A 14,975-nucleotide genomic window follows, 5' to 3' on the forward strand; every position below is an offset into this window, starting at 1 on the left:
CACGCTGCTGCAGTCCATGTATGTATTTGTTTTTTGTTTCCTTTGATCCTTATTCTTTTACGTCTTGCAAATGCTCGCACAACAGGCGTACATACATACAAACGAGAAAGTATGCGAGCATTTGCAAGACGTTTAAATAAATACTTTTTGTAGCAGAGCCACGCTTCAAATTTTTTTAACAATCTTTTTTTAGACAAGTTAGTTTTGAAATATAAGTATAAAAATTGTTACACTGTTTAATTATTTTTTTCTAGGCGCCGGTGTTAATTTCGACTGTCTGGAATTTATCACAGCGGAGGAAATTAAGGAGGCGATTCCGCCAATTGGAATTAGAGTACTCTTCCGCGAAAAGCTGTTCGCTTGGAGGAAAACAAAGGTAAGACATTAATATCTCTATGTCCAAATTTCTTGGTAACTTTCTTTGTTTATTTTTATAGTTTACTCAAGGAATATCTTCGCAACCATCGTCTCCAAAGCCATCACCACAAAAGGCACCGCCAGCACTTTTATCTCCGTTGCCGTCTAATGCGCCTAAGTTCAAATACACTCTTAACAAGGTATGAGTCTTTAAGTTATAATAATTAGGTATTTATTCAGTTGGATAACCAATACCCTAAGTCTAATATTAATTATTAATTATAATTACATATTTTTCATAGAGCTTGAATTCAATTTTAAGTGGAACGGCTGCTGGAAAAGAACTTCTAGCATTTAAAACACTGACTGAAAAGCAAAGAGGCATTCTCATTAATCATATTATTGAGGAAATAAAAAACAATAACATCAACCTTCAAGTATGCAGCTTTCCAAATTTGTTGGACGAGCTGTCAAATTTTCATACTTATGTCTTAAATAATGATAAAAAAACTATAAGATTAAAATTTATTTAGATTTTTAATTTCGAATATAGATGTATAAAAAAACAAATCTTAAAAAAGCTGTCTTGATCTAAGAAAATCTCTTCTTGATTTCAGTAAATACGTTCTTGGCTCACTATTGAGCACGGAAATACTGAAATCGAGACTGTTGAGAACGTTTTTTTTTCTCGGTGTAGTCATGTTTTTCCAATATAAATGTTGTCGTATTTTTGACAAAGTTTTGGCTATTCCGGTATGGCCCCCTTGCAGCGGATCGTCATGGTTTTCAGACAGGATAGCTTCTTTATCTTTCAAATCTTCTATTATGGTCACTTGTTTGAATAGCGCTACTCTTAGTTTTTGTAATATCCTATTGCCCATTTTTTTAAACGAATCAACTGAATTATTTTCAAAGATTTCTTCACACAGTGCCATTTTAAATTGGCTGATCTTGTATATACCGGCTTCCTTTTCAAGCCTTTGAAAAATTGATCTTAATCAAATGTATTATTGGTATATAGATCGCTAACATTTATTCTTGCAATAACTCTTTTACCATGTTTAAAATAGCATGCCAAATTAGTTAAATGCAATTAGTTAATTTCGTCGTTGTTCAGGACGTCGTATATTTTGAGCATAGAAGCTTCTTCAACAAGCTGCCTAGGCAGATGTGCTTGATATTCCCTGCGCAGGGTTAATTCTGTCTGTACTGATTTCTTGTATTGCTTGTAATATTTGTTTTTGCATGTTTTTTAGTTCTTTGATGGTTATTCAAGTTAACGCATCAGCAACGTAATTTACCTTTTCCTTAAGATACTCAACTGTAAATTCGTGTTCTTCCAAATCTAATCTTATTCTTGTTAATTTAGAGCTTGGATGAACCATAGAAGAGAGGAATGTTAATTATTATGTCGCCCATAAACTTATGGTCTAAAAATGGTTAATTGCCCAATGTATTGCTAATAGTTCTTGTTCCGTTGTGCTTTTATTTGATTCTCCTTTAGTAAATGATCTCGATGTGTAAGATACAGGAAGCGGTATGCCACTATGTTCTTGTGTAAGGACTGCTCCGCAAGCTTGTTTACTTGCGTCCGTGATTATGCAAAATTCTTTAAAAAATCGGGGTATTGAAGTAATGTTGGACTCATTAATTTTTTCTTTAATCAAAAGCATTTTGGCACTCTGGTGTCCATACAAATTTAACATCTTTTTTGCATAATCTAGTTATGTGTGCGATTGTCATTATACGCTGAAAAAAATTTGGGGTTATTTTCGACCCGTTAGGTAATCGTGTAAACGATAAGAGCCATTGCTCATTAAAAATGAAGTTATATTTCTGGATAATTCCTCTAGTCCAATTTGGTGGAATCCGGACATAAGATCTAAACAAGAGAAATATTTTGCTCGACCCAATTGATTGAGTATATCATCGATTTGTGGATCTTATCTGCTAAAAGTTTTTTATTAATTATTAAACAGTTTTTTATTTATTATTAAATTATTAAACAGTTACTAAACGCCATCTTTTCTCCTTTGAGTCAGGTAATAATTTTTTTGGAAAAAGTAAAAGAGGGCTATTACATTCTGATACTGACGGCTCTACGATTTTATCTTTGTGGGCTTCTATAGTTTTTAATATACACGGGTTCATCATCTTTCGCTCTTCATTTTGGCTTGTAGAAATTACTAGTAGATATCGATTCGGTTTCAATACCGAATATGTCACTATATTTTGAACAAAGATTTGTTAAGAATTTTATAAATTGATTCGGAAAATTTTGTTTTAGCTTATCAATGATTTTTCCGTTTCTATTTGTGCCATTTAAGTTGACAATATTATTTACTACTATTTTTACTATTTTGTTTTTATTTGTAAAGTCTAAAATTCGGACAAATGTGGTTTGGGGATCTGGAATTTTATTTGCTATGAATATACCATCTTCAATTTCTTGATTTGGTATTAGGAGGGTTTTATTTGTTTCGGTTAAATTTATTTTTCTAATTAAGTAGCTGGTATAATTATTTCGTTAGTTTCTATGTTATGAAGGATTGGAATTTTTGTCGAAAATTTTAAATTTTGAGGTCTTAAAATGATACGGGGTTTATCTTGATTGAAGTCTTTTCCAATTATTCCGTCAACCAGTATTGAAAAGTTATGAGGAACTATATGAAAGTTATGTGGTATTATATAATTGATCGTTCTTAATTTAATAAATGATAGTCCTATTGTGGTTCTTGAGACTTTGCCTGTTACTGATATTTTTGTATATTGTTATTGAAATCCGTGTCAACGAAGTTGTCGGAATTTTCTTTAATAAGGGAAAGGTGAGTGATTTTTGTGTAAATTCATGTTTTACTTTTATAAATATTTAAATTAAGAGTAATAGAGCACACTGTATGGTTTTTTATTGTTGACTTATTAAGGGAGCTTCCTCGTTTTTATGAGTAAGTTTGAGCCATTCTTACGGAGTTATTTCTGTTGTGTTGAATGGTGTAATTTGTATTGATGCTTGTTGGCCTCTATTGACCTCGATAATTTCCTCGTCCTCGGTTATTGTAATTATTATCAAAATTATTGCAGTTATTATAATTATTTTGATAATATTTTTGGCCATAGCCTCTTCCTATAGTTTCATCTATAGTTATTACCACGTAAGCATTGATTTTTGTTGGTATCAAATACATTGTCAGCATTTCCTGTCGTTCCGTGCTGCAGTGTATTTTGTAACGTCTTCGTTCATTGGTTTGAATGTGCCGTCTTCCAGAATGGCTTTTAATCTTGCAATTCAACAATTCTTTATTATTGTAGAAATAGCTTCTTCTGTACTGAACGTGTCTGTACGTTCGTCTATACGGTTGTTTTTTTCCATCGAACTCTGGAATGGTCGAGGTTATATCTTTCATGTATGCTCTATTGACAATCGAGTCGTTTGTCATATTGATGCTATTATTTTTCTAATTTTCTTATAACATATTTCCGTCGGAGTCCGAGTTTTCCTGATTCGACAGTTCGGTCAGCATTAATAACACTGGGCTAGTCAGGTTGTGTATGACCTCGGTTTTTGGGAATTCGGTATCTGTGTTGGTTTCGATTAAATCCTCTGTGTCGGATTTTTTATCTTCTGTTTCTTCTGATTTCAATTCCTTCTCAAACATTAATGGTGTATTAAGGATAGATGTAATTGAAATGTCTAACTTATATTTTTGTTTTATAATTTTAAGATTGTTTTTAAATTAAGATAATAATTTTAAGATATCTGTCCAGTATTTACTGGACAATTTAAATCTGTGTTCTTAAATTATAAGACGTGCTTTATTATGTTTTTGTATGGTTGTTCCCTGAACATTCCGGTTTTCAAAAGACATTTGTATGAATTGTCGAAATTTGTTCTGATTTCTTTTAATATATCAGAAATAGTTTTTCCACCCATTAGGATTTATTTTAGAATAATTTTAAAGATGATTACATTGCCAAGCAAAGAATTTTTATCAATGAAAGAAAAAATACATACAAAGGCGAATTCAAGCGCAGGGCAGCCTTCTTCAAAAAGCGCCTCTCTGCGACTGAACGACTGAACTCGTGCAGTGAGTGCGCGAGCATAAAAATGAGAACAAGAATGCGAGAGCAAAAAACCCGAACGCACACGAAGTGCAGGGGCCTGCTGCTGTGAGCCAGGGGCCTCCCGCGTTCCATTTTGTGTCCAAATGCCTTGTATGAAATAACCAGTCTATATGTTGTATGGTTAGTGGTCCTATGCTGCGCAGTCGGCGCTGCTGATCAAGCCGGCGATTTACTTTTATTTCTCTGACTCTTTCTTATAAGACGCTTTATCGCACTCTTAATAGTCTGGTTAGGCGTTCAACCTCTCTTAGAGGAGCAATTACAAAAATTGCGGAGATCCGATTTTTGAAATGCATTTTTCGCTTTCATTATGCTTAAATATTATATATGTACATCTTTCCACTTTATTTCATTTATTAAATCCTAACGCGACTAATAAAGATTTATATATATTGCGTTAGTCACCACGGTTTGAGTAGAAGTTTTAAATAAAATAAATAATTTAAATGTATGTTCTAAATTCCACCATTTCGAAATTGCCGTTAACTTACCGACGCTTGTTTGACATACATGTGGCGGATTTGCCTCTGTGGGAATAAGATGTAATAAATAATAAAATATATATATATTTTTTGATATCGATATAAATCGAAAAGTGTTTGTGTTTTAAATTGCATTCTGTAAAATAAAAACCACGAGTCATAAGCAATGTCATACAACCTTGAAGGAATGCCAGACCAACAATTTCTTTGGAATGTGTTTCAAAGGCAAGGCTCACTAAGCTTACCTTCAGACTTGGATAAAACAACAATGTTACTTTCAGAGTCGATAAAGACAGGAGTGGTCATATCTCTGCTGATGAGCTACAAGTGGCTCTTTCGAATGGTACATGGTCTGCATTTAATCCCGAAACGATCCGTTTGATGATTGGAATGTTTGATCGGGAAAATAGAGGGACCGTTTCTTTTCAAGATTTTGGAGCGCTGTGGAAATATGTGACGGACTGGCAAAATTGCTTTCGATCATTCGATCGTGACAATTCAGGAAACATCGACAAAAATGAACTGAAGACAGCACTGACATCATTTGGTTACCGTTTATCCGACCACCTAATTGACGTTTTACTAAGAAAATTTGATCGCTTTGGACGTGGAACAATTCTTTTTGATGATTTTATTCAATGTTGCATTGTGCTATATGTAAGTATAAACATTACTCAGGTACACAACTTAAAAATTCCAATTCTACTTTTCCATGATAATTGGGTGCTCCTGAGTAAAAGTCCCATACAAACTAATATCATTAGCAAAGGGATCCGCGATATTATTATATATATTATTAATTATATATTATTAACTAATTATTTAGCCCACATAACTAGAGTTACTAAATTTTGTTTTGCCGAAAAAAAACTCTTGATACACCACCGTCCTATAAAGAAGAAGGAACGCTGTACTCGAGTGCCTCGACTATTAGATGCCCTTTATAACTATTCAGACAGGCTGCTTTCCTGCTTCAGCGAACAAATTAGGTTTCAGCTGTTTTTTCTTCCCTAAGAGGTGAATGTACTAGACAGAGGTGAAAAACATCCGCTTCAACTAGTTGAAGTTAGTAAGCTGTAAATTCGGTAGTGATTCAGTATTTTAAAAGTATTAAGATGATTTTTACTTGTATGTATATATTGGTATTTTTTCTCCAAGGAGATGCATTTTGGCGAAATCTGCGTCTCTAAGGTATTTACCTCTGATTGTAATAAAATGAAAAAATTCCATTTCGATAATATGAAAGAATAGGAAATTACTTTGGTTTACCTGCTGGTCAAAATGCTGTCTTTGTCATTCCTGGCACCTTTAATTGCTGTCTTTATTTTCTTATCAAACAGAATTACCTCTGGACGAGGTAAAATTAACGTGACGATCACAACTTCAACTCCAAAAACTTATAATAATAAAAAAGCTAGATTTAACACGACCACAACTTCCAATCGACTAAAGTAAGGTGCTGTATACTGTTAAAAAGGTATTTTTAAGGGCTATTTACGTTTCTTTAATATATTTTTTCAAATAAAATAATTACGGAAGTATAGCCCAAAGTATGTTTTTGTGATCACATCTTAGCGATTTTTTTGAAAACGCCATATAGATATCTTTTTATTTTTGAGTCCCTTATAGCTTTTGAGGTTGCGCAAATTTTGATATATAACACATTTTTCTCTAAAAACTTGGTTTAGGGACTTATTCCGCGTTTAAAAATGCAACCCATTTCATAACATTTTTTCCTTTTGTAAACTTTAATAAAAATTGGTTCTTGTTCTGTACAAATTAAAACACAAGAAATGAAGCAACCTTTAACAAGCCGAAGTTTATATACCCTTGCCGCTTTTGCAATAGAAAAATCTACCGATTTTAATCAAATTAAAAAAAAACTAACTAACAATAATTATAATTTTTTCCTTTCACACCTCTTGACGAGGTAAAATTAACTTGACGCTGCTTTCAAATGATTAAGTATCAAGGCTCATTTTATTGTGCACCTTTGTGAAGATTACGAAACAAATTAAGTAATTTTTTTGGTACAATAAAAATATTCGTTACAAAATGTGATATCAGAAGTTTTTGGAGTTGAAAGTGCGATCATCATCGCATTTCCTATAAAGTATAGATATAGTCTTGATCAGTATATGAAACGAAATGTAACCTTCTTTTTTTTAATATGTTCAAAAAATTCGTTTGAGCGTAGAAATGGTTTAATAATTTATTTTATTATTAATTATTAATTACTAATTTTATTCAAATCAAAAAACGATATCAAATAACTTCCATAGGAACGATCGAACAAGTGATCTTAAAATTATAACAATGTTTTTAAACATCGAAATTTTAATATTTTAAAGAACAAAATTCTTTCGAATAGCTGCCACCCTTTTTTTTTGGAATAGTTGCAATGGTATACAAACTTTTACTTGCCGAAGTTTTCTTTCTGTCTTGTTTTACGCCAGGTTTTGAATTACTGTTCGGTTTATTTTGGCATTATTATTTAAAGCAACAACAAATATGTTGTACATTCTTTTACAAACCGAATAGCTTTTAATATGTCAAATTTTTGATTTGCCTGAAATTTTTATTATGGAGAAATAAATGCAAAAGAAACGAAGTGATAGGACCGCTACAGCAGAAGATTTAAAATTTCATTCAAAGGTTATTTTATGGTATGTGTGGTATTTTCTTATATTATAATTTAAAAAAAAAAAAGTGTTCTACAAAACCCTGTTACACGTGTTTACTTATTAAAAAAATTTCAGACAAATCAAAAATGTGAAAATTTATTTTTTCAAATCCACTTGTGTAATAATAATTAAGTAAATACATTTATATTGCCCTTAAAGTGTTACTATAATCAGAACTGTGTTGCTTTTTTTCGCTGTCGCTTTTCTTCACGGACGACAAACGCTTTTTGTTTTCGTTGTATTTTGGTCGACGATCTATATTCATTAAGGAAAGGCATGAGTTCTTTCGGAAACCATTTTTAAAAAACCGCTTTGACTAAAAATCTAGATTGGAATAATGTTTGTAACATTAAGCTATCAAATATATGTAAATGGTTAGTAATTTTTTAAGAAAAAAATGGATATACATATTTTGCAAAGCCTTTTAGGCAATAAACAGCACGCTCTCGTGGAAAGATAACATAAATGCCACAGTAAGGAAATTGTATGGAATGCTCCGACAACTTAACTTGACAAAATCCTTAGAGCCTAGTAATATTCGTCCTCCTCTTTGTTTCGAAGTTTTTGGAAAATGTGATTCATCAGTTTTTAGAAATGCCGTTCGTCTGTGAAACCAACTTCCAAATAACATGAAATTAATTAAAAGCACTGCCCAATTCAATACAAAAAATCTCTATATGAATGCACACCCTTAAATTTATTTAAATTAAATAAAACAAGAAAGGAAGCAAACTTCGGCAAGCCGAAGTTCATATACCCTTGCAGCTATTGCAAGAATTAAATATTTTTGAAAACATTAAAATTATGATTTACCTGCGTATATGTTTAAAAACATTGAAGCTATGATGATTTGCAGCTTTATTATAAGACAGTTATTTTATATATTTATATTATTTCTATGGTAGCTATATGATATAGTCGTCCGATTTTGATAAATTTTAAACCGTAATTCTGAAATATTTAACCATTGCTATATGTCGAAGAACTGATAAAAAAAATTAAAAAACAGCAAAGTAATAATTTTTTTTGTATTTTTTTCCGATTGTTCCTTTGTGATTTCGTCCGATTTTGATGAAATTTAAAACGTAATTCTAAAATACTTAACCATTACTATATGTCAAAAACTAATAGAAACATTAAAAAACGGCATAGTTATAATTTTTTTTGTATTTTTCCTATATAGTAGTCCGATTTTCCTGAAATTTAAACCGTAATTCGGAAATATTTAACCAAGAAGAAATAAAAAAAAAAATTAAAAAACGGCAAAGTTATAATTTTTTTTAATTTATTTTTTCGATTGTTCCTATGGGAGCTATATGCTATAGTCGTCCGGCTCGTTCTGACTTATATACTGCCTGCAATAGAAAGACAACTTTTGGGAAAGTTTCATGCAGATAACTTTAAAACTGAGAGACTAGTTTGCGTAGAAACGGACTGATAGACGGACATGGCTAGATCGACTCGCCTAGTGATGCTGGTCAAGAATATATATACTTTATATAAACTTCTGATTGAAATTATAATACCCTCTGCAAAGGTATAATAACAGCTATAAGAATAAGTAAAAATTAAAAATTTTAAAACCATAACGAATAAAGCATATAAACAAAATAAAACAAAAATTATTAGTATTAATATATATGAATGCTAACGTTAGGAAGCCCAATCAAAAATAACAATTAAATCAAATCAAATCAAAATTTTGTACTTTTATCGTTAATTTTGTATTATTACACTGTGACTGTGCCCTTATAAAAATTTATGCTTAGCTTGTAGCACTAGGACGTTGTCGCAAATAAAAAAATGTACATACATATTTGTTGTTGTTTTGAATAATAATGCCAGAATAAAAGTTGTGTAATTCAAAACCAGCAAATGCATATGTACTTACATAAAATTAAAACCACAACATTTTTAAAATGGAAACAAATAAGATTTGTTCAAATTTTTAATTTCAAGGCCAAACATTATTTGCAGTTCTACTCTGCAACACCGAAGTGCGCTAAAGCATTGCTCGTACAAGTTCATGGCTTCCCTTTATAAATATTAAACAAAAACACTTCTTGACGAGGCAATAATAAAGTGACGATGCAATGTGACTCAAAAAATTTCTGATATTAAAATTAACTATATTTTTATTTAGTTTCGTAATCGGCTCACTGTATTGAAAGTAACAAGGCTGATTATATTATGCAGCTTTGTGCCTTATAGCTGACAAAGAAACGATCGACATCTACACAGCCAAATCGTAACAACTTAATTGTTCTTAGAAATATAGGCATATCATTCAAAATGTAGTTGTTTTCGGCTTAGGCTTAAGCTTGTCGAGCGTTTTTTAAATTCAATCAGAAGTTTGCAACGCACCGAAGGAGACAATTTCGACCCTATAAAGTACACATTATATATAAATGATTAAAGTACACATATATTAATGATTAAAGTACACATTATATATTAATGATCACAATCACTAGGAGAGTCGATCTAGCCGTGTCCGCCAGTCTGTCTGTCTGTTCGTCCGTGCGTTTATCCGTTTCTACGGAAACTAAGCTCTCAGTTTTATAGCTATCTGCATGAAACTTTCCCAAAATATCTCTTTCTATTGCAGGTAGTATATAAATCGGAGCCAGCCGGATATATATCAAATACGAATAAATCAAATAGCTCCCATAGGAAAAATCAGGAAAAAAAACAAAATTCTGAGTTATTGAACCATTTCTATATCCAAAACAAATTAAAAAAAAGTGAAAAATAGACATGTTTAATCAAACTGAAACTGTAATTCTGAAATAATACACAGTGCCTATATCGTCAAGAAGCAAAAAAAAAATTAATAACAGAAAGGACGGACTGACAAACAGACCGGCGGATATGGCTAGAAAGAATCTCCTAGTTATGCTGATCAAGTATATTTACTTTATAGGGTGGAAAATGTCTCTTTCAGTTCGTTTTCCAAAAAGTTGTTTTTCTGTTGCAGGTAGTATATAAGTCATGTTGTGACAGATCCTATAGATCCTATTCGTTGACTTTCAAAGGTTAAATTCTTGGAGTTGTTGTGATATTGACTACTGGCCGCTCTCTTGGCCGACGCTAGCAGAGTTCCATTAAGTCCCTATGTTAGATTGCTGTTCTGTTATTTATGTTATGGAATGTATGCGGATATTCAAGGTGCATTTATTTGTTATTCAGGATTAACTCTTCAGTTAATATCAGAGACCGACCTCTGGGAAATTCTCTTTGCGGTATTGATAGAAACGACTCGTACTAAACCATCGGTGCCGGGTTGTATATCGATGATTTGGCCTAGTTTCCATTCGGAAGGATTGGTTCGATAATCTTTGATCATCTTAATCATAAATTTGCAGACAGTCGATTTAATAGTGCCATTTGAGATATGCCTGCAGAATTTCGAAACAGTCTTTGACCAATCTTGAATTGGGTATCAAGGGGAGAATCCTTTAAGCTGGGTTCCTGAAGTGACATCATCGATTAAAAAATGATCCGGGGTTCGGGCTTGTAAGTCTCCTAGTTCTAGGTCTTGAGTTAAGACAAGCCTCTATTTGGACGAAAATCGTCTTTAATTGCTCGTAAGTCACTTGAATACAGTTAAACGACGGTATGTTTTTACAGCCTTGACGTTGGATTTCCAAAGTCATCCAAAATGGTTTAAGTGCCACTGAATGCTTCGACGAGTGAGTTCTGAAACGACTGAGTCTTCCGTTTCCTGACGAAACTCGTTGCATACACAACTGAATGGACGTACGATGAAATAAAGTTGAAATAAAGATCCACAGTTGCTATAGACTATAGTCCTCTACAGGAAATGCTGTGTCGACATATTCGTTATCTAGACATATGAAAACAGTAATGTACACTTTATACTAAGTGTGCCTGGATGATTTCCATAGCGCCAGTGTAGTTCACTGTTGTTGCTTCGAATGAGCTTTTTTTAGGTGCGCTGATAAATCTCCCATTAGATGGCTTGAAAGGCCGGTGATTAAAACACACCACGCATTCTTGGAGGATCTTTTTCAGCTTGTTTACCGTTGATTGCCAAAATACTTGCTGAATTGTAGCCAAAGTAAAGTTAACGCCTCCATGTAAAGTTGTAATAGGCGTTCCCTTTCACCAGAACCGTAAAGTGGTGTTCCTTTGGAAGTATTATTGCTGTATTAATGATGTAATGCATTACTTAGCCTACAGCGAACTCTCCCAATTCTTTGATTGTGTGTTTGGCTAGAAACTTATTTGCTTTTAATTTTAATATCCGAATAGTCTTATTGCTGAACAATTCGCACCAGTTAAAATAAATCTTTTTAAGGTTCAGATACTTGAATGGGACCAGTAAAACGAGCGTCCTTTTTGTTACGAGTATTTTGAATAAATCTTCTGATGTAGGCTGTGATGCAATTAAGATTATTAAAAATGAATATAATTTGATGAAAGATTGAGATTTTATGCAAGTGAGAATTGCAAGATGCTGCGAGACTTGTTCCTCGCAAATAACTGTAGAAATTATTGGGTGGCTGGTGTTGTGTTTTAGCTGACAGAAAATAAGTCCGCGCGTTGCTGGAATTTCTTGCGTAGGCACATGTTTCCTCGGGGACGGGGAACTTATCCCTCGTATGGTTTCGATTCGATTTGAAGTAAAAGTTTTCAAACATTTCGGATCTTAGTTAATCCAATAAAGAATTATCATTGTGTCCGACCAGTAGTTCACGGACACGATGTATTGCAATGCTTGCAGTTGGTTGCAGATCCTTTTGGCTGTTGTGTACAAAGTACTGCTTCGGATAATTCCACTCTGGGAATTGTGAGTTATTTGGTCTGGTGACATAAATGCGGGCTGCTAGTTGGTACATTTTCTCGTTTCCGTCAGTACATTGAGCTCGAAAATATGAGCATACAGCATACACCGAGGATGATCCGTCACAAAACATGTGAAGTTGTAGAAATTACACGTTTCTTAACTCGACCCATAACCAACGAGGGATGGAGATGTATTGAACATCTGGAAGGTGCTGTATGATCTATTGCCATCGAAAACTCTAAACTTCTTTCAAGAGTATCTTGGAAGCGATGATGACTTGGGCCAAGAATCCCAACGGATTGAATAAGCGTTCTACTGTGGATAGTTAAAAGCGCTTATTGAAGGTTGCATTCAAGGAAAATTTAATTTTACACCATTATAGATCTCTACTAGGATTCCAAGCCTAATGTTTTGATAGAATATTTGTTGTTTATCTCGAAAATTTTATTGTTGGAAAGTTCTAATGCTAGAACATTTTTTCCAAGAGTGTCGAATGGTTGGATGCTCATTTTTTTAACTCTATTCCTGCGATGACATCGTTGCAAGTTCTGAAGAAGAGAATTGAGATCCTGAGCAGGAGCTATGGTGAAGACGGTGCTGTGTCTGCACTGGTTGTGGGAGGAAGTACCAATTTCTCAATCAAGTCTATGCTGACCAGTCGATTGTGAATATTCTAAAGCCTGTGTTGTGATGTAGGTGATCAACAATCATCACATTCCTAAATGCATGTACATTGGGTATGTTTAAAAAATTTAGAAGATCCACTGCGATCTCTTTGGACAGTGGCTCGATTTTTTCATTCATATTGTGCATTAACTGCAGGCGAGGATTGTTGTAGCTTGTTTCCACAAGGTTCCATACAACTGCATAGTTTGTCTTTTAGATCTGACAAAGCATGCTTCAAGAAATGGTATTTCTGAATATATAGTTGTTCGTGTCATTGTATAATATTACGTTAAGTAATGGTGATAACTGTTCCTTTCTTCATTCCCTTAACTGTAATGTACTATTCAGGGCCGGTCTCTGGCAAGGAACAAGTCCTTTCTGGGTTCTTCGTAATAAATACAACTATCTCAGCCATGTCCTGTTGTTCAGAATCTCTTTAGTGTCCAATTATAATAAATTGTCAACTTTTTTATCTTGTTCTGTTTTGTAATTCTTTGTAAATACCATTCGATGTGAGCAGGGGCATATCGTAAAAAAATTTCTCTTATTGTGGTTTGTCAATATATAGGTATTACAAGCAGTTCATTGCTATGATACTACAAAAAACATGTTCTATCGGTTTGAAAGCAGAGTGTACTAATAACACAAATACACTGCCAAAAAATTCCACGAACCATATGTACTTTTCCATCACAGCCGGGTGCTCCTGAGTAAAAGTCCTATACAAACTTCTGTTCCATCAGCTAATGTTTCTGCGGTATAGCTAAGAATACAAAAATCCGATGTTAGACGACAAATAAAAATTCTTCAGCGCTAGAAATTATCCATTTCTTTGGAATATTGCGCAAACCATTTCTCCATTCTTAAAGGGCCTCTACGAAATACGTATTCAATGGAATAAATTTCTCTTGGTATCTAATGTATGTGTGTTGTAATTTTGGTTAAAATAGTATTTGTGTATATAGTTAGGTTTTTTATAGCATTTAAAGTAAAATTGTTCGTGTATTATCTGCTGCTTTTTTATCATCCAATTTTAAATTTATTTCTTAGAACTCAGAGCATACATTTTATTAGTAAAAGAACAAAATTAATACAGAAATCACAAAAAGACCTTTAAAAAAAATGTATGTTAACATGTTATAATTTTATTTTCCAGACTTTAACAACTGCATTCCGGCAACACGACACTGATATGGATGGGATCATAACCATACATTATGAACAATTTTTAAGCATGGTTTTTGCCTTAAAAATATAATTTATTTTTTCAAATACCAACTTATTAAAAAAAAAAATTTTTTTTCTAAAAAAATCGAATTTTTACTATTAGGTTTAAATTCTATTCTGTTTTAATAATGGGCACAATGGGAAGTTCTGCTCACAGCTAATAGACTAAAACTAAGCGAAGATTTATATGTATTTTTGGCCGCTGTTTAAGCTGTACTGTTAACCTTATCGGTTTGGAAAAAAAGTACTTAAAGCCGATCGCGTGCCTTACAGATTTCACGTCGAACGTATCAACAAAGCTTAGAAACAATATGGTTTCATCTGAGGTACCAGTGCTGCCAGAATTTCTGAATCAAAAATTGCTAGATTAATAATATATATATATTATATATTTGGTGCAGCTTTTCAAGCTGAAAACTGCTCCACAGGGTGAATGTGCAATGTGAAGGCATAGTGCCGGTTTTTGTTCCTCCGTTTTGTTGACTTCCCAACAAAAGGCAACTTATTTTATTTTATGTAAATGCGCCCATCACAACCGGCAAATGGGGGCGAATATCAAAAAGTTTTGCACCTACTGCTGGATTACAATACGCATAGTATGTATGTATCAGTGCAGTCCTTGCGAAT

General features: G+C 33.0%; 1 protein-coding gene and 1 long non-coding RNA gene across 2 annotated transcripts; both read left to right on the plus strand.

Moving 5' to 3' along the window:
* Positions 1-226: 226 nt before the first annotated feature.
* Positions 227-861, plus strand: LOC108140468. Its single transcript, XR_001774186.2, has 3 exons — positions 227-376; positions 438-557; positions 660-861. It is a non-coding gene; the product is annotated as an uncharacterized LOC108140468 (long non-coding RNA).
* A 4,203-nt stretch (positions 862-5,064) lies between these two features.
* LOC108140457 (programmed cell death protein 6) lies at positions 5,065-14,409 on the plus strand. The gene is made up of 3 exons (XM_041708550.1): positions 5,065-5,186; positions 5,243-5,618; positions 14,278-14,409. The coding sequence occupies exons 1-3, from the start codon at positions 5,128-5,130 to the stop codon at positions 14,377-14,379; spliced, it is 537 nt and encodes a 178-aa protein (XP_041564484.1). The 5' UTR covers positions 5,065-5,127; the 3' UTR covers positions 14,380-14,409.
* Positions 14,410-14,975: the final 566 nt, after the last annotated feature.

This window comes from Drosophila elegans, unplaced genomic scaffold (assembly GCF_018152505.1).
Source record: "Drosophila elegans isolate 14027-0461.03 unplaced genomic scaffold, ASM1815250v1 contig_271, whole genome shotgun sequence".
NCBI lineage: Eukaryota > Metazoa > Arthropoda > Insecta > Diptera > Drosophilidae > Drosophila > Drosophila elegans.